This window comes from Sardina pilchardus, chromosome 11 (genome assembly GCF_963854185.1).
Source record: "Sardina pilchardus chromosome 11, fSarPil1.1, whole genome shotgun sequence".
In the NCBI taxonomy this organism is placed as follows: Eukaryota; Metazoa; Chordata; class Actinopteri; order Clupeiformes; family Clupeidae; genus Sardina; species Sardina pilchardus.
The window spans coordinates 14,932,150-14,959,098 of record NC_085004.1 but is presented as its reverse complement, the minus strand read 5'-3'; the positions used below and the strand labels follow the sequence as shown (position 1 = coordinate 14,959,098).

At 45.8% G+C, this 26,949-nt stretch overlaps 2 protein-coding genes across 2 annotated transcripts in view; both read left to right on the top strand.

The window, feature by feature from the left end:
* Positions 1 to 19,986, top strand: part of pcsk6 (proprotein convertase subtilisin/kexin type 6) — a 37,260-nt gene extending 17,274 nt beyond the window's left edge. The window contains exons 10-21 of the mRNA XM_062549997.1: positions 1,392 to 1,495; positions 2,019 to 2,136; positions 5,644 to 5,832; positions 8,211 to 8,347; positions 8,967 to 9,149; positions 9,608 to 9,710; positions 11,329 to 11,525; positions 12,106 to 12,193; positions 13,609 to 13,712; positions 14,578 to 14,707; positions 17,417 to 17,529; positions 19,350 to 19,986. Of these exons, the coding sequence (XP_062405981.1) occupies positions 1,392 to 1,495; positions 2,019 to 2,136; positions 5,644 to 5,832; positions 8,211 to 8,347; positions 8,967 to 9,149; positions 9,608 to 9,710; positions 11,329 to 11,525; positions 12,106 to 12,193; positions 13,609 to 13,712; positions 14,578 to 14,707; positions 17,417 to 17,529; positions 19,350 to 19,447 (1,564 nt within the window). The 3' untranslated portion in view covers positions 19,448 to 19,986. The remainder of the gene's footprint in view (positions 1 to 1,391; positions 1,496 to 2,018; positions 2,137 to 5,643; positions 5,833 to 8,210; positions 8,348 to 8,966; positions 9,150 to 9,607; positions 9,711 to 11,328; positions 11,526 to 12,105; positions 12,194 to 13,608; positions 13,713 to 14,577; positions 14,708 to 17,416; positions 17,530 to 19,349) is intronic.
* A 2,229-nt stretch (positions 19,987 to 22,215) lies between these two features.
* Positions 22,216 to 26,869, top strand: snrpa1 (small nuclear ribonucleoprotein polypeptide A'). Its single transcript, XM_062549492.1, has 9 exons — positions 22,216 to 22,403; positions 22,614 to 22,761; positions 23,160 to 23,238; positions 23,330 to 23,376; positions 23,468 to 23,570; positions 23,885 to 23,964; positions 24,322 to 24,397; positions 24,497 to 24,590; positions 26,477 to 26,869. Exons 1-9 carry the CDS (start codon positions 22,322 to 22,324, stop codon positions 26,704 to 26,706), a joined length of 939 nt encoding a protein of 312 aa, XP_062405476.1. The 5' UTR covers positions 22,216 to 22,321; the 3' UTR covers positions 26,707 to 26,869.
* Positions 26,870 to 26,949: the final 80 nt, after the last annotated feature.

Below are 26,949 nucleotides of genomic sequence, written 5' to 3'. Positions count from 1 at the left end.
CCCATTTTCTTGCTCAATTGTGTTGTTTTTTTTCTTAATTCCCTCCACTTGTCGGTTGTGGGATGATGGGAGTTTTCATATTACACTCAAGGATAAGTAATTACAGTGCTTGTGAAATCATTAGCATTAACCCTGCTCCTGTGGGGGTCTCTGGCGCTAACTGCTACATCCTTTTTAAATACCACACAGTGCTTTGCATTCATAACAAAAAGCAAACCTTCTGTGTAAGGCCGCCTGCAAATGTATGGCCAGTGAGACCTGCTTTGGTAGATGGAGATTCAGTTTCTGATTTAATGAGCTTAAATGGGTTGTTTCACACTCAGGGTAGGCACGTTGCTTCACAAAGCCTAGATGTTAAATCCTCCTGAAATATCATTGTCCTTATATAGCCTACCGTATATAATTTATGTAAGGGATAATGTGTAGAATGCTGTGTACTAAGTAAGGGATAATGTATAGAACGCTGGTCATTATGGGGAAAACAAGTCCCTTCAGAACGACGCAAGACCCCTCGGCTAGTCTGTTGGGGTCATGTTCGCCCTGTCAGGACGTATTTTCCCGATAATGACTGGCGTTCTACACATTATCCCTTACTTAAACTTCATCTGTTGAAGGATAAAAAAAAAAAGTTTAGCCTCTAGTCCTTGACGATTCTTGAATATGTATACTTCCAATGTTATAGGTGTGTTGAAGTGGACAGTAGTATTTATTATTGTTCCTTGGGTTAACATAATTTAAGCAACACTGGTTAAAAAAGTTGCATTACCATATAAAGTACTTTTTATAGCATATCTATTTAAATGTGTTAGAGGAGAGTGGAGCCTACATTTAAAATGCCCACCTTTTCCATTAGCATTTGGATGTTTCTGTGCTTTCTTCAGCATCACAATTTATAGACAAAGGATGTAATATAGTTCTGCATACAATAAAACTTAATTACTATTGATGATAATTAGTGATGTACTTAATGAGACATCAACTTCAGGATGGAAATGACTGAAACATGTGTTTCGTGCCAACAAATTATAGTTTTGCATTTATTTTTCCGGTGTTTAAGTCTAGTCAAGTTCAGTCATTCATAACAGCATACAATGATGTAACATAATGACATTATTTTAGGTTCATATTTTGAGGTAGTATTTTGAGGTTCACAGATGTGTGCTTACCCTGATGGTGAAACTGATATACGGACAATTGCACTCATTGATGCACTTATTGTGTTTTTTGTTTATTGTTGTTAGAATTGCTCTTAAAAGCTTAAAAATGTGTTTTACCATGTTGTAAGTCACTTTGGTTAAAAAGCGTCAGCCAAATGTAATGTAATGTAATGTAATGGAAACGTGCAGAACCCACGTGCAGAATCATGGAGTGTTTGGAGTTTTACCTTTCAGTCCTCTCATCACCTGGCGTGACGTGCAGCACCTCCTGGTGAAGACCTCCAGACCGGTCCATCTGAAAGCCAAAGACTGGAAGACCAATGGAGCTGGACACAGAGGTGGGCTTCTGCATCTGGCCCACTCCCAGCGATGGTAGCATAGCAGCTAAGGAACTGGGCTAGCAAGCAGTAGCGAGCAAGGATGGGGGTTCAATTCCCAGCGGCCACAGTTGTGTCCTTGAGCAAGGCACGTAGCCTCGAGTTTCCCTGGGGCAAACTGGCCCTTGTAAGAATTATGACGTAACATTGATGTAAGTCAGTAAGTAAGAATTAACCGTCAGGATTTCCACCCATGACCCTCTTCAGGTTAAGGCGATATTGACTCAGTCATTCAAACCTCATGATGAAACAGAGAGCAATGTGTTGTGACAGTTCACACTATCTTTAGTCACCCAGTGCAGAAATTCGAAGATACACACTCTCCAACTCACGGATGGTGTTAATAATTTACTGGCGATGTGAAGAGTGTGTCTGGACAAGGCAGCAGGCTATGCTACCATTGATGTCAGTAAAGAAGATGACCAAGTGGTGACCCCTCTCTCTCTCTCTCTCTCTCTCTCACTCTCTCTCTCTCTCTCCCCAGTCAGCCACCTGTATGGCTTTGGCTTAGTGGACGCCGACGCCATGGTGGTGGAGGCCAAGAAGTGGAGAAGTGTTCCACCTCAGCATTCGTGCACCAAAATATCAGATCGCAGGGCCAGGTGAGAGACCCTGCTCCTCCTCTCTCTTTTCTCACCTGCTTCTAACGGTGTCTCACTGTATCATGTCATCTCGTCTCATCGCTCTCCCACCTGCTTATTGATACTCTCTGTGAAATGATGATACATGGACTTTGATTAGAGCTCTGTGATCTGTTGGTTTGAACTCTTCACAGTTTGAACTTCTTCAAGTTTGTGTTGTTGTGATGGTCATTGTAATGTGGATTAGGTGAGACCCCCCCCCACACACACACACCTCGCTCCACCACCCCCCACCAGAACTTGCACACATTTATCACCAGCCCTTTGCTTATGTCATGGCTTTGATTAAATCACTTACGCCATCAATCAGAGAGTCTCTAAATAAGCCTACGTGCGTCCCAAAGGTCCTTTCTCACTTTCATTTGATATACGGCATTTATACAAACATGACTGACTGGGTTCTAATGTATTTGTAATGAAGACGAGCTCTAATGTTTGAAGACTGTATCTGATGATAATGCTCTGTAATTAGACCCATTTGTTTTCATCAGGAGGCCATTGTGAATAATTGGAGCATGTCTAAGCATTATGAGCTCATTGCTTTTACAACAAAGTAGTTCAGGCTTCAAAGGATCGGGGGCGTACCATTTGTCTTTAATAAGCATATAGATATGCCGTCTCTGATGGAGAGAAAAAAGAGATGCGGCGAAGCCCCGAGAACTCATCTATTAGAAATAATGAGAGGTGTTGCATCCGCTCGCTCCGTATTTGAGACTGATTGAATAGGATCTGGCACTTGCATGGGCTAGTCTAATAAATCATAAGATGTAGCAGGACATCACAAAAATCTTTCATCATGCCGGGAAAAAAAAGGGGGGAGCTGTGTTGCCTAAACATGTCTTGAATCATGATGGTTTTATTGGTGATAAAAATCTGTGATGCCATCATGAAAGTGAGAAAAAAAAGCAGGCTTTTGAAAGGGGGCTTCAAAGAGTTCAGTCCAGTGTCACTTCGCTCTGCTTGACTTCCCGTGCTGTCTCAACACTCTCGTCTCGTTCTCTTTCGTGCTCATTATCGGCGAAAAACGGTCGCAGAACGCCATCGGAGAACGGAATGTTTATGCAACACTGTTGCCATGTCGTCGTCACACGACCTCCCAGCGAGACCTCGCTGTAAACAAAGGCTTGAATGCGTTGGTCATGGATGAGGGGGCAAATCCAGGCTGCATTTTATGTCTGGCTTGATTTCACGGGCCGTTGGCTTCCCGCTATAAAATGGCGAGAGACGGCGGTGGATGTACTCAAACTGCCGAGGGCCCGCGAGAAGGCTCTCGAGCGCTCGGGGAGGGCAGGGTTGAGTGGTCGACTCCCACCGAGTGTCGAGCGCATTTGGTCTTTTTACATATCAGCCGTTTGCAACGGGTCCTCCACAATGCTGGCCATTGACCGGAGTGGGCAGCGACGAGCCAGGGCCTGGTCGGGCAGGGGACTTCCCGAGCAAGCCCCAGCGCAGTCCCAGGGTGACCGTGGCCGCTGTCTCGTGAAATGAGCAGAGCTGATGTCGGATCAGTGATTTACTGACGGGCGGAGAGAGGAGGAGGAGGGTGGGGGGGGGGGAAGCTTTGGTGAATATTGTAGGTCTGTGGTTGTTACAAGCAGTAGCGGACCACAACAAGGAGAGCGACTTTAATGGAGTGGTGCCTTATCTCAACACTGCGTTGTAACTTTAAAAGCATAGCGGCTGTTGGGAGTTTGGGAAGTAATTCGTACCAGTGCCTCTGATGCTGCTGAAGCTGTGGCCATACACATGTAATCGATTGTCAAAACAGTGTTTTAGTATGGATCTGCTTCCCCACTCCCTGGTGCCCTGTCTGGGCTAATCACTAATGTAATGGCCTGAGAGATCCGTGTGATTTGTAACCTCGAGCAGCCGATTTCGTGCCTGTCTACACCAGTGTTTTGGAGTGGACTGTGGAGATTGAGCCGCTGCGCTTTCTCCTCAATAAAGCCTGACCTTCACTGGCTTCACCAGCTACAGTGCTAGGGCACGGTCACACGTCGCTCTGCTCCCACCAAGCTGGGTCAATACGACCCACAGACAAACATGCCGCCCATCCACCTCACATCCCCCATTAGGCTGCTTTGCTTGAGTATACTTTGCATAAAGTAAAGACTTGCACACCAATACAAATTGTATTATCAATTCTTCCCAGTGATGGACACACACTTCCCTATTTGTAGAATCCCCCCATGTACCTACCCCCCCCCCCCCCCCCCCTTTCATACTCTGGGCTCAATCTATAGTTTTTGACATGGAACCCTTGATAATTGTTTTTTTTTTTCTTGATGATTGCTGGAAGAGTGTTGCGAGGCCGAGTGCGTCACTCTGTCCCTTGATGCCGTGCCGATTGGCTGGCCGAGGCGTTTGGGCCGAGCTCTGGTCCCTCGTCCTCCCGTATCGATCGGTGATTGACTTTTATTTATATATGCTCTGAAGAGCCGCTCCCGCCACCCGACTCAGCGTCAGAGGGACAAGTTTGCGGCAGACATGCCTCACTTTGAATCTCATTAGTGTGGATCGAGCACTGATCGATTTTCAATGTCCCATGCCGGCAGCTGTGGAAAATGTCACGGCTGAATGTCAAGACGAGAGAGAATGAGGTTGAGAGAGGAGGCGGGAGAACGGTGTGTTGTGTGCCTTCATCAAATCCGGGGACCTATGTTTAGCAAACCCTCAGCTGAATTGCATCACGGAGGACTGAGGATAGACTGCAAACACTGTTTAAACAGAGAAGCGTTGTGTGGGACTCGACCCGCTCCAAGGACGTGGCGCGGTCGGGTTTTTGATTCTCCTGCTATCTCTCGGTCAGTAAAACGAGGGGGGAAAAACATTGCACTTGGGCTCCTCGGCGAGCCCACCCACTTTGAGTTGGACGGTGCCTGTTTTGAATGCATCATAAATACTGATTTTGGCCCGTGGAGTTTGAGTCATTCACCAGCCATCTGTACACCGTTGTTCCCTGGCATGGTCGTAAACACAAGACATTTCATCTTGACTCACAAAGCCCTCACAATGCAGAGCCATGCGCTGCGTAAACAAGGACTTAGTTCAGTCAGTGTGCCTAATGCACTAATGTGTGTGGCCCTGTGTCCTGCTGTTTACTCTGTTGACCCATTTCTCCATCTCCATTCTGTCAGTCTGTTTTGCTGTCTGTCTGTTTGTCTATCTGCTTCCCGAAAAAACCCTTCTGCCTCTCTGTTTAAACTAGGCTTTTGACATCTCTTTCATGGCCTCTCTCTCTCTTTCTCTTTCTCTTTCTCTTTCTCTCTCTCTCTCTCTCTCTCTCTCTGTCTCTCTCTGTCTCTGTCTCTCTCTCTGTCTCTCTCTGTCTCTGTCTGTCTCTCCCTCTCTCTCTCTCTCTCTCTCTCTCTCTCTCTCTCTACCAAAGATCTTTGATTAACTCCACTCCAAACCCACTCCCACGCGGTTCCTATCTTACGCTGAGCCCCCGTGTGTTTGTCTTTGCAGGTACATCCGCGCGGAGCAGAAGCTCAACGCCACCGTCACCAGCACCGGCTGCAGCGGTCAGGCCGAGCAGCACGTGGCCTACCTGGAGCACGTGGTGGTGCGCGTGCTCCTCGTCCACCCACGCCGCGGGGACCTGGAGATCAACCTCGTCTCCCCCTCCGGCACCCGCTCCCAGCTGCTCGCCAAGAGGTAGCGCTGGACCGACCGCACGTCCACTGGCACGGGCGCCCGCCACGCTCTGCCCACACGCTCTGGCACAACGTTGACACATTTGTAGGGAGGGGGGGGGGGGGGGCATGGGGAAAAAAAACCTGTAGCCAGACTTCTGATGCTGCAGTAACAGTGCAGAGTACACTACACAATGCAACACAATGCCGACTTCATCTGGGATTCATCCGCAGACACACCTGAATGAGAATAAACACGGCGCGATATGAATAGTGGCGTTTTAATTTGCTCCGAACAACAGCGTTAAGAGAGGAATAAACGATGCCGTCCCCGACGCCCCGGCACTTCCTGTCTGTTTTTTTTGCGGGTATTAAAAGCGGCATTAAAAGGTGGCTTATGTGTGTCTAGGGGCTCCCCGGCTTGATCCTCAGAATTCTGTCAAGCATGAAGCACACAGTGCTGTCACTCACGGAAAGTTTGATGCCTTTGGTCTCTTGGCATCTCCTCTGCTCCTCCGCACCCCCTCCTACCCTCCCTCCCCTCTCCCACCTCCTACCCCCCGGTGGCGGCTCTTCACCGGGTTTTGGTATTCTCTGTGCGTGGCGCGCGCACCGCTGTTATGGGAACTGAGGGCTTCTGATTGTTCTCGGAGCCTCATGAATAAAACAGAGGGGCGATTTGGAGTTCCAGATAGATCTCCTGGTTTATTTTCGTGTCGGGGGAAATCTGCCGTCGACATCAAATGTAAGTGGCGGAAAAAATGGAGTGCCACCGCCTTTGTGTTTCAGGGCCACTTTAATGACTTTAGTTGGATTGAAATCACCGTGTCATTATCCATGGATGCGCCCGTGTCCTCTGTGTGGCTTTTTTTTGTTTATCGCTCCAGCCATACAGAGTCAGTGCTTATAGTGTTAGTGCTTATGGTGTTAGAGAAGGACCCTCTCCAGTTACACACACACACAAAGTTCTAGATGAAGGAACCGGGAGAAGCGGTAGCCGCAGACGCAGCACTCGACACGCATGGCTCCTCTCGAGACTTTAACGGGGGGAAACGGTGATTTACTGATCGTCTTGGCGCGATGCACTTTCTCCTCTTAAGAATGCTATCTATGTTCGCCAGGCAGAGCCAACAGCGGATTCCCCTCTAAATGTGCTGGAAGGCTGTCCGGGACAACATTTGCGTTGAATTAGTGCGGGAGAGAGCTTGCGATTCGGAGGCCCCAGTGGCAACGTTAAAGTCACTTACGCCTGATGCCTCAGAGTGATAGGTTTACCACTTCATTTTCTCCCAGTGTGCCTGGGACGGTCCAGAGGTGACTGCAGAGAGAGAGAGAGAGAGAGAGGCGCAGTGGGGCACACAGATTGTGTATACTCTGATACATACACAAGGAGTCATTGGGAGGGTCCAGAGCTCATTTTATGCTCGGGCGACGAGCCAAACCTCCGATGTTGGCCGCGGTGTTGATTATCTTTCCTGACAGCAGGGGAGAGAAGTTTTTCTCTAATCTAACTGAAAGGAGTTCAAAGGACAGCCTCACACCGGCGGAACACAAAAGAGCTTCGGAGCTCATCTACATTCACCCAGCATGGGGTGGAAGAATAGATGAACATGAAGCCTTGGAAATCCAAGCCAGTTCATCAGTTGCACAGGTAGTGAGAGTGAAAAAGTGTGTGTGTGTGTGTGTGTGGGTGGGAGGGGGAGGAGAAGAATTAGCCGAATGCCCCTGAACAATCAAACACAAATGCCATCAATGCAAATGGTGCATCTAGGCGCCGGGCACTACCTGCATTTGTTTCGATTTCGGATGTTTATCATGTTGAGGCTTGTCCTTTTTAATTCGCTCGCCGTCCAGGCCTGCTTGACACAGATAGATGCGAGACTTTGTTAGAGTTGACTTTGCGAGCGGGAAAGCAATTTTGCAGAGGCACTCCAATATCTGCGTTTATTTCTTTTTTTTCAACCTTTTCTCTTTTGTGCTTACAGAGAACATAGCTCAGGATCTCGAAATACAAATGATGGCCGCTGTTTTTCGATAATGAAGATTGCGATCTGAAAGATTATTAACCTGAGACGCCAATGAGGATCCAATTTCCCCTTACATTCTCCCTCACAATTCTGAAGTAGAGAAATATAATGCCATTAAACTTTTTTCCCCCCTCACTTCTTCTCGAAAGCTACAGGGGATAAAGCTGGCTCATTTCTTCAGAGTGCTGAATTAAAAATTTAGTTACTGGCACAGTGCCACGGGGTTTTGACACAAGATGGAAACCATCTCGGTACATTGAATTAAGCTTCTCGACAGCATTCCTCTCTCTCTCTTATGCAAGGTCTCTTCGTTTTTTCTGTCCCCTCTGTCTCCCCTCTCGACTCTCTCTCTCGACGTCCCGCCGTTTCCCAGGCTCTTCGACAACTCCAACGAGGGCTTCAGGAACTGGGAGTTCATGACGGTGCACTGCTGGGGGGAGCGAGCCGAGGGCCAGTGGACCCTGGAGATCGCCGACTCGCCCTCGCAGCTCCGCAGCCCCGAGGTCATGGGTGAGCAGCACTAATCATCCTCCTCTCCCCTCTCCCCTCTCTCTCTCTCTCTCTCTCTCTCTCTCTCTCGCTCTCTCTCTCTGTGTGTGTGCGATCCCTTGCCTTGCGCTCGGCCTCGAGGTCAGCGGAGAGACCAAGTTGTCCTCGTAATTAGCCGTGGTGTTGTTTTACCCAGGAGGCCGTGAGGGGAGAGGAAATTCTGATGTGTGTGGAAGCGTTGAATTTCCATTTGTCTTCTGACTTCATTATTGGAAGTGTAGCCTTATTCCTCTGTGGTGTGCTGTCCCCTCAGCGCATACAATCATCATCACGTATTGGAAATGTACTCGCTTATGGCTCACTCTCACTGCTTCAGGTTGGCAAACAAATGGTCGACGAAATGAGTTGCAAAAGAGCCCTTTCAGAGACAGAGAATTTCAGCGCCCTGTCAGAGAATTTCAGCACTCGTTTATTAAATGCACTTAAACAAAAACATTTTATTGGCCGCCCTTCCACCTCTTAATACACCCGTCACTTACACAGCACACGAAACCCAGGGCTGCCAGAACATAGAAAATCTGCTCACCTGAAGAACACAGCAAGTCATTCAGTCTAACAAGCCAACCGTTTTGTTGACCAGGTAAACTGAAAGAATGGACGCTGATCCTGTACGGAACCGCGGAGGACCCGTACCACTCCCACGGCTCCCACCACTCCCGCTCTCGGATGCTGGAGATTCAGGGCCCCGGCCAGGAGCTGGCGAGCCCGGCGCCGTCACAGGTGACCCCGGAGCAGGAAGAGGAGGAGGAGGAGGAGTACAATGGTACGATTCATCCCACCTGCCCCCGCTGTGGCTTTCATCGTGCTGGCTCAGAGCTACTGTTGGCCGTCCAAGAGCCTCATCCATCCTCTCTCTGTCCTCTCCTCTCCTCTTCTCTCTCTCTTCACCTTTCCTCTCTCCCTCCTCTCTTCCATCTCTCTCTCCTTTCGCTTTTCTTTTCCTCCTTTCCTCTTCTCTCCCTCCACTCCTCCTCTATCTCTCCTCTCCCCTTCTCTCTCCTCTCCTCACCTTTCCTCTTCTCTCTCCCTCCTCTCCTCTCTCCCTCTTATCCTCCTCTTTCCTCCTCTCCTCTCCTGTCCTCTCCTGTCCTCTCATCTCCTGTCCTCTCCTCTCTTCTCCTCTCTCCTCCTTCTCCTCTCCTCTCCTCTCCTCTCCTCTCCTCTCCTCTCCTCTCCTCTCTCCTCTCTCCTCTCTCCTCCTCTCCTCTCCTCCTCTCTCAGGCTCCTGTCACAGTGAATGTGGAGATCAGGGTTGTGACGGGCCAGACGCGGATCACTGTCTGAACTGCATCCACTTCAGCCTGGGCAGCCTCAAGACAGGAAGGTAAACGCGAGACTCCTGCTCCATCTGTTTTCACTTCATATGTCACCCTGACAGCAGTCGACTCCCCTTTACTCCTCTCTGCTCCCTCCACTCTCTCTTCATGTCCAAATCCCCCTTAGTTCATCAGAAACTGTGTCCAATGACCGAGATGAAGGCCATAATTGTGTTCTTTTTCTCTGCGATGTGAGTGAATAGATACATAGGGTGCCTCTCATTTGGTCTTTTATACACCCTCCTAGGGGTGCAACGGATCATCATTGATCCGTGATCCGTTCGGATCAGTATCTTCGGTTCGGCACACACATGATCCGCGGATTGATTTATAATAATTATTAATAATAATGTCCGTGTGTTCTTTTGAAGTAACATGCGTGTCCACAAGGCATGCTTCTAGTCCCTCCCTGCTCTGCTCCCCTAGCCTGCCTGCGCGTCTTTTCTGCTCTCACACACGTTATTAGCGGTCATGCCAACCATCAATACATGGCAGCTAGTTTAAGTGCTGATGTGGCTGCATAGCAGCAACACAATAATAGCCTAATATCAAGTTCGTTTGTGCACACTTACATCTCAAGTTTGTTGCGCACCTACCTATGCTATGATATTTAGGTAATTTAGGCTTAGCCTACTGTTGGGTTCAATGTCAGCAATAAGCTACGCAACATTGGCTAACTTGTACATCTGGAGATAGCTTGTGCTCACTAAAATCATAAAGGAGCATTGCAAGACACTCATCTCTTTTATGATCCCAGAAAGATTTTCTTCGACTTGTTAGTTTTATTAACATGTATTTTATCTAATGAAATATCCTTGTCGTCATGCACTATATCCAACTTATTTTCTCAAGAATAAAACCGTGAGACTGAAGCCTAATTACCCTCACGTATTTCTTAAAGCGACAGGGACTCAATTACACACACCTCCTATGCGCACTCCTCCACACCACATTAAAGATAGCTAAATCAGTAGGCCTACACAAATGACTAAACATTTGTAGCTACTAGTAAATATGCAGATTGTGTGTGGAGGGTCAAGCAGAATCTTGGATGGCCACTGGTGTGAATGATCACACAATATTCAATATAAGGTGATTAAACACCAAATCAACTAAAATTTTAAAAAAGCATCGAAAAAGTCATTCTTGACTTAGTATTGGTATCGAAACAATAATTTTGGTATCGTGACAACACTAGCCTACTTTGAACACATCCTGAAAGTGCTTGAGCCACGTTACAACATCCCGTCAAAGACAAAACTATGTTTATTTGTCTTGTCTTGTCTTTTTTTTTTTTTTTTGCTGATCCGAAAAATGATCCGATCCGTGACTCTTGATCCGAGGAACGATCCGAACCGTGACTTTTTCGATCCGTTGCACCCCTACACCCTCCCTTCCTTCCTCGATTCTCGTCCTCACTGATCTAGATCAAGAATGATGGGGCGGCAACAATGGGATACTGTATCCAGTGTTAGTTATAGATCAGTGGGAACGCCCCTCGAGGATCGAGCATTGAGGATCGAGGAGAGATGTTGAGAGGCACCATGTAGTGTTTACTTAATCTCCCAATCCTCCACCACCTCCAAAGACGGCTCACGTGTATTTGTCCCCCTTGGCGTGCCGTAGGACCTGCGTGAGCCACTGCCCGCTGGGCTTCTTCGAGGACGGCGGCGCCCGACGATGCCGCCGCTGCCACCGCTCCTGCGAGACGTGCACGGGCCGCGCCCCCGGCGAGTGCCTCACCTGCCGCCGAGGCCTCTTCCTCCGCGCCGACGACCGCACCTGCTCGGACTCGTGCCCCGCGGGCTTCTACGCCGACGACGGTGAGTAGTGCACGCTTCCGGAAGGCGCACGGGCGCAAAAGCTCCGAGGCTATCACACACCTTGAAGGACCACGTTCTCATGCATGGTCTTGCATCAGCTCCAGCAACAGACCGCACTCCCCCCCCCACCCCCCCGCTCTGGATTGTTTGCTCATGTGTTTGTTTACAGGCATTGTGTATTCATCAACCCGACAGACAACAGTAAACGCCAGCATTTTAAATTCCCACCATCTGTAGCGAATGTAACGGGCCAGAGAGGCATAATGTCCCCTCCTCACACACATCTGGCTACGGCTTATTTAGTGCAGGAATTTTGCATATGAATGTGCGAAATGACAAGAGCAGGGGAGAAGACCCATTTTGCAAAAGTTTCTCAGACAGATGTTTGGCCAAGAGACGAGCTCTTGCGCACAGTAGATCTGTCTGTTCGCTGCTCATTATTCACAGACGCTGCCGAAATCCATATGTAAACCTTTAACCAGCGTCTCTCCTCCAATCCAATATTCTCTGTTTTTTTCTCTCTCTCTTTCTCTCTCTCTCTCTCTCTCTCTGTCTCTCTCTTTCTCTCTGTTTGATATAGTCCAGAGGCAGTGTCTGAGGTGCCATGAAAACTGCATGAAGTGCCTGCGCGACGCCGATAGGTGCACGGCCTGCACCAAAGGCTTCAGGTAAACAGAGCAGGTGATCATTAGACTGCCGTGTTGATTCAGTCTCTGCTGCGCCAGGCATGCTAAGCACGCCGGGCGAGTGTGAGCGAGCGGAACGGGGGATGGGCGGTGGTGGGGGGGGTGAGGTGTGTGTGTGTGTGTGTGTGGGGGGGGGGATCGGGGGGATAATCTGACTGCCTGTCACCGAGTTGGCGAAGCCACACCATGGCTTCACAGTCACACCTGCCGCTGAGTTGATATGACTTTGAAGGGAAGCGGGCGTTCTCCCACAAGGGTAAAAATCTGGGGAGGCGTTTTTTACAAGATAAGGTAGGTAAAAGCAGGAACGTACACAAGGACACTGGACATTAAATTTTAATGTGTTAAAGCGTAAATAAAGGAGTGAATCAAATCCTGTTTTGTTTTTTTTTGCCTGTGGTACCCTTCTCTTGTCACCGCCTTTACCTCAACACGCTATGGAGAGGCGCTGAATTTGACCCATCTACTGTAGTAGTCTGGCAGATAGAACTCCAAGGTGAATGGTTTCCCTCCCCTGTATCCAGAGTGCAAATTACCCCACCATAATTGGGGGAAACTGCTCATAGTTCGAATTACGGGGGTACTGGTGGGTACATACGTTAATAGATGAAGGTTGTATAGTAACACATTTTCAACAAGCTATGCCTGCTACAAACTTACATGTACGTCATGTACGTCAGCAGCAAACCGAATTGAGCTTGCTGGAGGAATTTACCTAGTATTTTGTCATTCAACATCGTACTTGCTTGAGAAGTTGAAGTCGTCTCCATTGCTCCTAGCACCACGGTGGTTAAAAATGGTACGGGGTGTCTGAAATCCCTTAACATTAAAATGTTCCCACAGTGAAAATAGGAGTTGACTTGTATTGTAGCCTAACTGTAATGATATTTTTTTCACAATATTAGAAAAACAACTAAAATGTCTGTCTCTTTGGGGATTTGTACTATGGCTGTATCTCCCAGGTCAGAGTGAGGCAGCAGAGCTGTGGTCAGATAAGTGCTTTGGTCAGAACTCACATCTGGTGATCTTTATGCATGGTTTTGTAACGATTTCTCTCACTGTCTGGCAGTCTCTCAAAACCTGAAAGCTGTTTGTCGTTATCTGTTCCTCGAGAACACACAGAGGGCCATTTGAGCCTGGCGTCTCTAGACTTCAGAATGCCTTTTTAAATCATTAAGTGTGGGGACGGGTCAAGCTGACAGTACTCAGGCACAAGCTTGTTGTCGTGTGTTTTAGATCAAGTGTACAAAGTGTTTGTTGTTTTAGGTTCTTGTTTTTACAAGTCACTCTCGCTGAGTGGTCGAGTGAGTATTGCTTCACCCTGTCAGCGCTGCGCTGAGCGGACCTCTGCCTGTCGAAGTTTGTTTATGTCATGCCATGTTTGTCTTTCTCCTTAGCTTGGCAGGGATGACCTGTGTTCCAGAGTGTGCCAACGGAACATTCTTTCACCTGGAGGAAATGAAATGCAGTCCCTGCCACCTCTCCTGTTCCACCTGCACCGGTCAGTGTTGCCCAGGGCTTCCCGGAGGACCTGGCGCTCCCCATGTGTATCTCATTGTGCATAACAGAGACAGCAGTGGTCTGTCTAGCAATCTTGTCTGTCTGGGAAACTTCCTGAGTCATGACGACCATGTGGCTGCCACTATATTTAAAAAAAAAAAAAAGTGTCTGTGTCAGAGGTCCTGGACAGAGCATCTGAAAACCCACCGGTCAATACTCTGCTCTCCATCCGACAATCAATGGGTCCTAGTTGGACCTGGTCCTTTTATGCCTGTATGAGATAAACTGTTCAGCTGTGTGTTTTTGTACTCCCTCTCAGAGTGGTGTTAGTCATGGATGACGGTGTCTTTTAGTCAGCCATAGAGTAATAAATCTGCCCAAGGCTGCTCCCCCCCCTTATAAACTCATCACATCATCTAATCTTCTTTTTATTTTTTTGGTGAAAAAATGCAGCAGGTTGCTATTTGTTGCCAGTGCATTTGCGTCAAAGCTGCGCTGACTCTATTGAATGAGATAGGTCAACAAATTAAAGCCCAATCCTTGGCTTGGCATATTGTGCGTGCGCGGAGAGCGGCGAATCCTCCAGAGATGGATGCAGTACGCCGTGCCGCTTAATTAGTCCATCTATTCAGCTGCCTCTGCACCTGCAATAGCAGTGCAGAGGGGTGTGTGTGTGTGTGTGTGTGTGTGTGTGTGTGTGTGTGTGTGTGTGTATGCGTGTGTGTGTATGCGTGTGTGTGCGTGTGTGTGTGTGCATGTGTTTGTGCGTGTGTGTGTGTGTGTGTGTGTGTGTGGCAGCAGGGGGTCTAAAGGGACAGCACTGTCACAGGGGCGTGGGTGGTACTGAGTCTTGTTTATGCTCACAGGCCCAGGGAAAGAGGAGTGCATCCGGTGCGCCACGGACTTCCTGCAGCAGGACTGGATGTGCGTCCCAGAGTGCAGTCCTGGCTACTACGAGCCGGAGGCCGGAGGGATCCATCACAAGATGTGCCTCAAGTAAGTCGCAATACCCATCCAAAATGGCCAGCCTGTGGACTTGCTGAAAGTTTGTGTTAGACTAGATTAGATTCAATTTAATTTTCATTGTGTAGAGTACAAGTGCAAAGACAACGAAATGCACTTTGCGTTTAACCAGAAGTGTGCAATATACAAAGTATAGACAGGTGCTGCCTAGACAGGACAGGATATATAGTGCCATGTAGAGAGTAGAATACAGTTGGTTTAGAGTACCAAGGTGGTTTACAGTAATATAAATTAAAACATAAATACGTGCAGTGTATTAGCAGTAACCTTATAAGAGCAGACAATGAATATGTCTGTGAAGTATGAACAACATGTATAGATATATGCAGTGTAGCAGTGTATGATATAGATACATGCATTGTGATGAGCAGAATATATCAAGTATAAAAATAGGTATTTAGTATGGGACATATGGACAGATACGCACAGTATGTACAGCTACTGTATACAGTGTGGTAACAGTGGCACTGTAGTGCAGAAACAGTAGCATAACCAGAGTAGTAAGAATAAGTGCATGTGCTGGATGAATAGAATGAAGAGCAGTAGACATAATATTCTGTGTCTGAACACAATGCAATGGCGTGTGAAAGTCCTTCTATCAGTAGTATGAAAGAAATAAAAAAACCTTCTGCATTCCATTCAAACATGGACTTTGAGGGCAAAACTCAATTTTACCAATGCCATGAAGAGTTATGGTGTTATAAGAGTCCTTGTAGTGTATTTGATTGAGCAGAAGCTTGCAGTACAGAAGCCATGCATTCTAAAGGCCAGTGCCCACGCGCCCTGGCAATTGACGGCAAAGTTTAGAACTCTATCGAGTCCACGCCACAGTTTAGAAAATCTTTTGAGCGTCAAATCCATAAGCGCAAGTATGGCTGCCAGAGGGTGTTGCCTTTACACCATGTATACCCGACAGACAAATGCATTACAACTATATCATACCTCAGTGGACAGATAGCGCTGTCGGAGACAACGGTCTCCCCACATTTGCTTGGTCTCTGCAGGAGACGAGCGAACTGCAGCAATGGCTGACAGCTCAGCTACAGTGGGGGTGATGCTGTTAAGAATACAAGATGTGAGCCTATCGGAGGTGTGTGCCTCCCACAGTGATTGGATCATCAAAGGTTTTTCCACTGATCCACTGGAATAGCGGACACTCTTATCAGATAGCAGGCAGAGATGAATGCTGCTACATGGGCAAGAGCTATTATCGCCTCAGTTATAATGGCGGAAATGGGAAATGAAGTGTCTAGATGCTCGTAACCAGGTATCTTGTTCAATGCGTCTCGATATTCAAATGTCATCATGTGGCCCTATTCTCTCAAGATGATGTATACATTGTCTTTTTTTTTATTTGTTTGTTCGGTTTGGTTTTCCCTCTTTCTTTCATTTCCATAATTGTCTATAAATCAGTCCCCTGGAGCAATAAGAGAGGACCAACAGAAGTGACAGTGGCATAAATCTCTCACCTGCGCCAACGCCCCAAAATTTATGGTCCCATCAGAGCACTTCAGATCACAGTAATGGCTGCGAATAAGGCCAGCACAACACTGGCGGCTGACACGTGCTCTTTTTTCTAAATCAAACCCTTGCTTTATGAGAGCCGTCAGAAGCAAATAGAAGCTTTTAAAGAAGGTCATGCTCTGCGATTGCACGCCAGCCGGCGGTGCCTCTCTCCAGGAAATGAATGTGGCTTCCACCCCTCCCCCCCACCTCCTCCTGCCGGGTCACTCGGCAGAGCACAATAATACAAGACGACGACTATAAACTATCTGTTAGAGCAGTAACCCAGCGATCTGAGAGTTGACATCGACAAACGCCCCCCCCCCCCCCAACGCAGCGTACCACATGATGACAGTGGGACAAACTCTGCATTAGAATTCACAGAGATTACTTTATTTTTTTAACAAAAAAAATGGTCAACCCAATAAAAATGATGTGCCAAAGCCAACAGTCTGTTTTTGAGATAAACATCCCAATGGCCCACCCGTGCTCTTTTCCGAAAGAATGGGGAGAGAACACACACAGCACTGTTCATCAGCAAAGACAATCGTCTATTGTTGTTGTTGTGGTTAGAATCTGTTCTTCTGTTTCTTAATCACACATTGTGTTTTATTCAGCACTTTAGACTATATAATGCTTTCAAAGCGGTTTGGTGTGCCGTGGGGACAGCTTTTTGAGAGTCATATTTAAAGAGTCACAGGGAATTGTATAATGGGGCTGTACAAGGAGAGCACCGGGCGCCATGCTGGGCTTCACCCTCTTTGGCAGTTCTGAAAAATGAATTTTAACGGAGGCGCTCGGGGAATACTTTAATCACACCGAATCTCCTCTTCTCTTGCTTTCCACATCCCCAACTGATGGAGAGTGATATCTCTCGGCATGCTGAGATGTGTCACCCTGCTGAATGACCCCGGTGCTCCTCGCCGCTCCCTGCTCAGATGGGCATCCCTGATAAATATTAATGCCATGATGCTCCGGTGTTTGTTTGACTCAGTTCGCCACCGCAGGGAGAAAAACAAAAACAAAAAAAAAAGAGTTCCACTATGCAACGTCCTTTTTTTTTTTTCAATTCTCGTCCCCATGGAGCCTGGCTTGTGTGACCTCGAAGGTTTTTTTTTTTGCCGCAGTTCCAATCCCGCCAACCGTCTCGCTCATTCCTGCTACCTGTTGTTTGTCCAGGTGTGAAGAGAACTGCTTGAGCTGTGAGGGCCCAGGGCTGACGTGCACCAAGTGCAAAGACGGCTACAACCTCATCAGCAGGACCTGCATCGTCAACGCCACCTGTAGCAATGGTGAGTGGAGAAGTGTGTGTGTGTGTGTGTGTGTGTGTGTGTGTGTGTGTGGAGAGAGGTGTTGAGTGAGAGGCATGGCTGAACAGGAGCAAGCTCAGCAGCTTGGGAAATAAAAGGCTGCGAGTGTGTTGCGGGCGAGCAGATTGCGGGATGGCTGTAACAATGTCACGGCAGACATCACGGCAGTGATTCACGTCACGCTTAATCTTCCTCAAGCTTGGCGAAGGAAACCGTCGCAGCTGGGGGAGTCTTAATTGGCATCGGGGAGAGCTTTTTGGGGCTTCGAGGTGCTTGATGGGAGTAATACGGTGTCAGTGTGTTTAAGCGAGTGGCAGGGCGGGGGGTGCGTGTTAAAAACCCTGCTCCTCAGTCCTCAGTATCCCATCGTCCCCTGTGACTAAACAGAAGTCTGTTAATGACTGAGTCTCACGTTACTAAGTGCATGTCACATGGAGACAAAAGCCAGCCGAGAAAAAGCAGTCGCTCCCAGCTCTTTTCGCCCATTTGTCCCCCTCTGTGTGAAGCCTCTGAGGTTTCCGATCCACCCCGAGCTCGCAAAAAGTGAGTTGCACAACTCTTCTCGTCTCTCTTCTCCTTAGCCGGAGCCTCGTGGTTTCCGCGGGCGCTTGTCACCGGGCCCACCAGAGGGAGGGAGCGGCACTGCGCTGCGCTGCGAGCCGCGTTTGAAAAGAGCCGCACGCCGCAGCTGTGGCGTGCCAGCGGGGAGGCCAGATTGGCAGGCCAACAACAATGTTGCTATGAGTAAACAGAGCTCTGGGCAGTGCACCCTCGCATGGGCAGGGGCGCGTCGCGTTACGTAACACCACACAGCCCACAGACCTAGTTACCAGGACACTGCCCAGCTGGGCCTTTAGAGACGGCCACTTCTTTTCCACCAGATGAGAGACAGAGAGAGAAGCCTGGGATAGGCTGCGCAGTGCAGTGCTGGGCTAGACTGGACAGGTGAGCAGGTAGGCACAGGGGGGGGGGGGGGGGGGGGATTCCTCCCATGCGCGTAAGGGTGCGTAAGTCCAAAAAACGGCGTAACTACGCGCATTTCAATCTAGGCGAATTCTGCCCTCCACTTAAATCTGTCATTTACGTGGTCTGGGTGGAGCAACCCCAGAATCTGGACGTTTCTTATACAACTATTGCGCGCATTCTGCCATAGCTTAAGCACTTTTCCAGTGTTCCAGCACTAGTTCTAAATGCATGTGGGCAACACAGAATGTTACAAATTGACATTACAGTATCGAATGTGATGCTTGATAAGCTGGTACGGCTTCATGTTTTCCGCATTACAGTGTAACACAGTGGCATATTTCGCGACATTACCTTTTCCATGAGGCTACATTGTTAAATAGTGAAAACCCTGTTATAATCACCCACTTACCGATTGTGCATCTTCAGTTTTAACTTGACGTGAAGTCATAATCCCATAGTATACTTCATTCGAATCTATTCGTTTCTTTCCAACTTCACCGAAGTCATCCATACATTTGCACTGATGTCTGCACTATTGTGGAGCAGCATGGTATTCTCTTGTCTCTTGATTTGTTTGTAATGGAGATTGAAGTCGTTATACCAGTCTCTGCTGTGTTCAAAGCTGCAGATGTCAGTCTACAGAATTCTTAGCATAGATAAATTGATATTATTAGAGGCAGCTGCCAGCGAAACCTTTTTGCCGCTGGAGGAAAGGGGGGGGGTGACATGAAGCACCAAATGGGTCTGAGGGAGATGAGCTGCAGTGACTGTCTGTTTTCGTTTGTCTCGGTCTCACTGACCTCTCTGCCTCTCTTTGTCTCCTTGTCCCCATGTAGCGGATGAACTGTTCTGCGAGATGGTCAAGTCCAACCGTCTGTGTGAGAAGAAGCTCTTCCGCCAATTCTGCTGCAGGACCTGTCTGATGACGGGTTGAGGGAGTGAGTGAGAGAAGGTGAAAGGGTGCTCAGAGAAGACGGAAAGCCTACCCAACTCGCAAAACATGTGATTCGATGTACATTTTAGTTAGTTAATGTCTGTGATTTTATTGAAAATAATCATCATTTTAATTAATCCCTTCAAGGGGCATATATATTTTTAAGATCTGTTTTATAAACTTCATACAGTATGCAACATGTACAAATTGTTTATTTTCTAATTAATGGCTGTCACTATGGCTGCGTCACTATGATCTCAAAAGTCTGTACAACTGTAAATTGAAGTAAATATCTATGAACCACTGTCATCAGAATTTCATTTTCAACAATTTGCAAATTTAAAGTGAGGACTTGAACAAGGATTTTGAATAAAAACCATGTGAAATGCTATGCTACAAAAAGATTTTGCATTTTTAGATGAACATGCTAGTAGATGAAGTGCTGTGTAACGCAGTTGTAAATTTTAGAAAATGTTTTTGATGTCACAACTGTGTCTCAAGATGTTATGATGGCAAAATAAATCTGAAAGAAGTTAGAAGCCGTCTTGTATTCAATATACCCTTTAATTTAAATGTGGTGTTTCTATGGTATTTTAGTAATCTTGTAGTTTAAGTAACTTAACTTAACTTTTTATTCTCTGTAACATCCTCACTGTAACCTATGCAGTGGCAGCCTTATGGTGTGTGTCAGTGTGTGGGTGTGCGTGTGTGCGGGTGCTTGTGTGCGTGTGTGCATGTTTGTGTGTGTGTCTCCTACCAGAAAATCAGTGACCTTTTGTCCTGATCGCATATATTCTCCTTGGTAAATACACATCATTTGGCTCTGATCACACTGCCATTGCCAAACACTGAGGACTTGAACTTTACTGGAGGCGTTTACAGTACATTTCTTATCAGAACACTTCACTTGGCTAGGGTGACTGAGCGTGTACAACCGAGCTGCTCTATAGCCAAAAGGCTCATAAAGCTGATGGGTCATTATTTCAGAATGCAAGTATTTAAATGTATGATTTATATTTATTTATGTGACAAACAGACGGTGGTCTTTCCTTAGTGTTTTTTCATGTGAGCTCAATTGGAGAGATGGCCGTTTAGTTGCTGTTTGTGCATTCACTTTTGTCTCTACTGAAGATGAGCTTTCTGAATCCTAACATATCCATGGAAGTAACAGAAATAAGAGCACACAGTTTTTAGATGGTACACTGGGGGTCCCCAATATGGAGATCCCAATATTTTATTGGATTCTATCTTGTCACGTTTAATTGCCTGTTACAGTAGACTTCTTGTCAAAGTCTGCCACCCCTTGGACAACAATGTAACTGCATGATGCATGTTTACACTGGATTTTCCAATCCAAGTTTGATAAATTAACCTGGTATGCTTGCCCATTTTAAGAGATATAGCCTACACCACCTCTATAATATTATTTTCAGTAGGCTATAGCACAGGCAATATTATGTGTATCTAGCCTACCTGCAAACTTTATGCCGATGAGCAAAGAATCCAGATAACAAGATTTACTCTACAGAAAAAGCAACCATTTGGGTTTGGTTTATTCCCTGAGAGCTGTCTTGAGTTCTATAAAACTACAGGTCCTAATTTTATATAGAATAGGAGACCTATTGATTGATTGATCCTGGGTTTACTCTGGCTTAACTTTTTTCCATGTAAGATTGAGCTTGCTCCTGCATGCCCCCCTCACCCTCCAGCTACACATACAAATATGAAGATCATATTTTTTATTATTATCATTACTGACTGTTTGATATTGCTGAAGTTGTCTGGTCTGTCTGTCAGTGAGACCTGCAGTGTAGGTTAAGCACAAAGTGAAAGAGCATGACGTATGGAATATTAAAAATGAGCATTTCTATTTAGAAGGACTGGTCTATTTAATTCCCAAGAGGCATGACATTTATGTATTCTATGGAAAAGTCGAGGGTTTGATTAGGAGTCATTGGCCCTTTCCGAAACCAGCCCCTAAATCCTAACACTACACACTTCCACTTCGTTTGCGCGTTCACGCGAGGGTCCGCCACATTAAGTATCATCCGAAACGAATTTTGAGTCGAGTGAAGTGCCTAGGGAGAGGGGCTACCACGCCTCCAGGAGCAAGTCAGCATCGATGCTGACTTGAAACGCAGGTGCAACCGTTTTCAAGTGTTCGTGCAGCTCGTGTATCTCCCTGCCAGTTGTTTTTTGGTCCGTATGACGGCATTTACAGACAAAAGCGTGATTTAAGCTACATTGTAACAACTCATGTTCAGTTTGATACTCAGTAAAATGTGCAAGATCGTACAGAAGTAGGCTGTAATATTTGAACACATGTGCAGGTCGCATTTACTGCACTTTTATAATTTGATGTTAAATAAAGCATAAAATGCAACTCCTCACTCATAGTAATGAAAGGAGAAAAGAGGGATGTATATCCTAATACATAGGGGTGTCCAGAACATCTTAATTGGCGATTTAATATATATTGGCTTCATAATTTCTATGAAAACGAATATGACGTCAACTTCCTTCTCCCTTCAAGCGCATCCGAAATGTAGCGCTGTTTTAACCCCCTAACCCTTCAAATGCGAGTGTTCTCCGCACCCACGAGTGGACTTGAAAAGGAAGTTCACTCGCTAACCGAGTCGAAGTGAGTAGGGATCCGTTTCGGAAAGGGCCATATTGTAGTTACCCCCAAAGTGACATCCAAGCCGGTAGGAGGCAACAAAGGAGCTCTACATAGGTTCAGGCGGCAAAGGTCTAGACGAGTAGACAAATACTTCCGGTCGGCAGCGTGTTCAAGTTCCATGGACCGTAAGTAGCTGTGGTCTGAATCAACATCTAAACTGGACATTAGTAAGTTGTGTTTGAACACAAGCCGACATGGTGAAATTATCTGCAGAGTTGATTGAGCAGGCCGCTCAGTACACCAACCCCGTACGAGACAGAGAACTTGATCTGCGTGGTAAGTCCCTCGCTTATTAGCTAAATGTTCCCCTGCTAGCTAACGTCTCGTTGAAACAATAAGGCCAGGATTAGCCAGAGCAGTAGTTGGAAACGTTAATGTTACGTTGCGATTCATTATTAAGTAATGCAGGCTTTCCATGGTTTGCTTGCAGTAGTTTATTATACGCCGCTCTGATGAGTTAACCTGTGCTGTGTCCACTTTGCGTAGGATATAAAGTACCCGTCCTGGAGAACCTTGGCGCCACTCTGGACCAGTTTGACACCATAGATTTCTCCGACAATGAAATCCGGAAGCTTGATGGGTTTCCCCTGTTAAAGCGGCTCAAAACTCTAATAATGAACAACAATAGAATATGGTAAGTTATGAAACAAGTGCTATTGAAGGCATATAACCTGGTAATTTGCAACCCAGTAATTTCGCTCGTTAACATTCCGTCAATCAGTCACAAGTTTGCATTGTTTTGCAGGGAGAATATGTACTGGTGCACCAGTTTCATTTCTTATTATGCGTTTATTCTGAAAAGATGACATTCAAAAGATTCAACTTGCTTAGTCTTAAATGTTTTGTATTAAGATGTCTGATCTATGTCGACACATTGGAACCCGTTGTATGATGTTTGTTGTGTTTATGGTTGCATTCTTCCTGCATCGAAAGAAATCAAACACATACGTTATCACATGGCAATTCATGGTTTAAACTGTTGCATAGTCAATATAATAATGTGAATCACTCTTTCTTCTGTTGAAATAATAGCCGAATTGGTGAAAACCTTGAACAGTCCTTACCTAGTTTGAAGGAGCTCATTCTCACAAATAACAACATTCAGGAGCTGGTAAGTTGCTTGGATTCGTTTCAAGGGAACAGTGCACATGACATAACATATTCTGTATCTCTAATGATCCTGTTTTATCCACTCTTGCCAGGGCGATCTTGACCCTCTTGCCACAGTGAAGACACTGACTCTCCTCAGGTAACATATTTGGATTTACTGTAGTATGTTTAGCACTCGGACGTTGTTGTAAGACTCCCATTAAATGTATGTTACTCTTTGTATATTTCAGCCTTTTACGAAATCCCGTAACCAACAAGAAGCACTATCGTCTCTATGTAATCAGCAAAATCCCTCAAGTCCGCGTTCTTGATTTTCAGAAAGTCAAGCTGAAGGTACTAATTTTGTCTTCAGAAATGCATGCTGGAGTAGGATTTTAGTCTTTTTTTTTTTTTAAAGGATTGACATGAATTATTATTCTATATGGTGCATCAGGCTAAATGATTGTTGATCAGCCTTTAAATTATGCCCTTTTGTGTCTTGTCAGTGTACTCATGCTGGCATATCTTTTTGTTTTTGCTTATAAATGAATTTAAAGTAACTTATGAATGGGTGCATATTGCTTGGTGTCTTGGCGCACACACCCAACTCATGACTTTGATGTCATGATTTGAATCTTTCACTTTAATTGTGTAATGTATCATCATAGGAACGACAAGAGGCGGAGAAAATGTTCAAAGGCAAACGCGGTGCTCAGCTTGCAAAGGATATTGCCAAGCGTACAAAAACGTAAGATGAAAATCCTTGAACTCCCCACAGCTCTTCTGAATCACTGCGGTGCAGACTGGGTTATGATGACAGCAGAACCATTTGGAACGAAAAAATGCAGAAAAGCGGCATCTGAAATTCTTTTTTGATTGAAGTCAATTTTGCTGTGGAATTTGGATGAAGAAAAAAAGAATAAGTAAAAGAAGCAATCATAACCCCCACAAACAGTGTTGAAGAAAATGGCTGTTTCAAGGAATTGTCTTGTATCAGTTTATTGACAAAGATAAGATGCTACACTACAGATCGAAGCGATGGTTGAAAGGTTCAAGAGGCCAGGCTGCAGAACAACGCTGCTAACTTGAGTGTGTGTGTTTTCAGGTTTACCCCCGGGGCCGTACTTCAGGCTGATAAGAAAAGGACAGGACCCTCTCCTGCAGATGTGGAGGCTATAAAGGCAAGTATAGGTCATGTGTCTTGTGGCTGTTCTCCTTTCACTTTTTTGTCCTGTTATCTTGGTAAGGAAGTTCAGCTAATGTCGGATGTTGTTCTTCAGAATGCCATTGCCAGTGCAACATCACTGGCAGAAGTTGAGCGACTGAAGGGAATGCTCCAATCTGGTCAGATCCCAGGCCGAGACTTCAGACAAGGTGAGGATTTTGTCTAATGCGATAATATTTGATCTATGAACAATGCTAATAACCCTGTTGTTGAATTGTGAATACTGTGAGTAAATGTCTTAACAATGTTCTTGTGCTACTACATTTCAAAATGCGGCACATTTTACATTTGCCAGTTACAGCCATGGGAATGCTGATTAACACTATTTAAGGTATACTTGTTCAAGACCCAGATTGGTCTGGAAGCACCTTGTGAAGGTTGGAAAGCTATTTCTGAAAATGTGACGAAACTGAACTGTGTCGAGCTGAGTTGGACCAGTACAAGTGCATAATGTTTGTGCAGTCCTGCAAATGTGTACTGATGTGATGAGTTTCATTAGAATGAGTGGGTGGGTTTACATGAACACTTCTGTTCCAATTAGGTAAGGGATAACGGCCGCCGATGTGTCCTGTTACGAAATTAATGAGCTAGGGGGAAGGCAAAGAACTCCTCGACGAGGAGTTCACAAAGTTCATTAATTCTGTATAACCGGACACCTCGGAAGGTTTATCACCCGGTTGCCACTATAGGCAATAGTTATGCCTTTATTGCACGTAAAGGAAACAAGCCATTCCGTTTAAAAAGACGGCGAGTTTCTTGTACAACTTTCTTTGGCCCTAACAGTAATTGCATGGGTTTAGCTCATGTTCAGTTGATTCCAGTATCACAAAGCCTGCGTTCAGGCTCAATCACCATTTTTCTATGGTTCTTACCATTCATAAGCATTGATATGGAACGGTGATTTAACTTTTTACCAGATCTACTTCATAGGTGTCCTGTTATTCAGAAATGCCAAGAAAAGAGTAAGATCGAAATAATGGCTCAATTGGAAGAAAATGACACTTATAAACACCTTGGTCGGAATAGAACTACCCAGAGCGGTAGATAAAACAGAGTGGCGACACTCCCATAGACCTCCATAGGAAAAAATGGCAGTGCTTTTTCCAGGCTATTTCCTCGTTATGGGGCATTTGGAACTGTTTACAGCCAATCTCTTGGTCACTAGTCAATGAGTTAATTGATTACACCTTCCAGCATCCGAAGTACATCCCACCCTCCTGCGATTCAGCCATTCAGCACAGGTTTTTTTGGAACTTTTGATCGTGGCGGCAACATCAGAGTGTCGCAACTCTCTCTATCTATGGCTCTGGAACTACCTATTTGATTAGAATTGCAATCCTAATTGAAAGGGCTTGTGAATTTTCTGTATGTTCTTATTTCGATTGAAAAGCCATGTATACAGTCATTCGGCTTGCTTGCTGTAGCCTCTCAAGCAAAAGCAATGTAGCTACGGCTATTCCGATCAAATATTCTAGAGTGCGTGAAAGCAGCTGATTGGAATAGGATGTACCCCATGTAAACAATTTTTTCATCTGGAGACTGAATCAATTTACTTTTACGCACATATTGTGGCTGTTAAAATTAGAGTAAATAGTATTTTTATGTTTTGCTGGAGCTTATGTGAAGCGTATACATAGAAAAAAAAATACTTCGATAAACATGCTGTTACACGTTAAACACAGAGACGGTGTAAGTTGATTCATTTATGTTCCATGTCTTGCTTGTGGTGTCTATTCCATTTAATGAGATGGCCAAACCCCAGAAACCAAAAGTCTTGTACGTATCTCAATAATGAACTGATTTACTGACTGAGAAATGGTGCCAGCTGGTTTAGTGAATAGTTGGAACAAATATTTGGTACGTTTTTTTTTTTTTATCTCGGCTACAACAGTTCATGTTGAGAGTTTGTTCATTTAATATTCTGTATGAAGTTTACAGTGTAATCTTTTGTCTCGTCATGACTGACTGTGATGGTTAGTAAAATCTGCTGTTGCCTTTGTCATAGTTGCATCTTTTGATGTGTGTATGTGTACAGCAGGTGCCCCGGGCATGGTGGAGGAGGAGGAAGAGGAGGAAGAGGAGGAAGAGAACGAGTCCATGCAAACAGAATCTGAGATGCAGACGGATGAAGGTGTTGCAAAAGAACAGATGGAGGAAGAAGAGGAGGAAGAGGGTGATGAGGATGGTGAGGATGGTGGAGAGGGAGATGACGGAGAAGATGAGGATGATATGGACGAAGACTCACACGTGAATGGATCTAGTTAAGAATTTGTAAAGTTCAGATGGTTGCTTTATGTTTCTGTTTTACATCCTGAGAGGATGTTGTATCAGTGTATGCCTTTTTATGTTGCTTTTTGCTCTGTAAGATACAAAAAAATAAAGTTTTTTGTTTTGTTTTGTTTTTTAATAAAGATCTTTGTAAATACCATTATGTTTTCTGTGTTCTGTTTACTGTGGACTGTGAACCATCATAGCCATATCCCTGAGCTGGGCTTGGTCCCTTAGTTC

Coding starts and splice junctions, on each gene's coding strand:
- snrpa1 (XM_062549492.1), top strand. CDS start 22,322: ATGGTGAAATTATCTGCAGAGTTGATTGAGCAGGCCGCTCAGTACACC. Junction 22,762..23,159: donor ATGAACAACAATAGAATATG/GTAAGTTATGAA, acceptor TTGAAATAATAG/CCGAATTGGTGAAAACCTTG. Junction 23,239..23,329: donor ATAACAACATTCAGGAGCTG/GTAAGTTGCTTG, acceptor CACTCTTGCCAG/GGCGATCTTGACCCTCTTGC.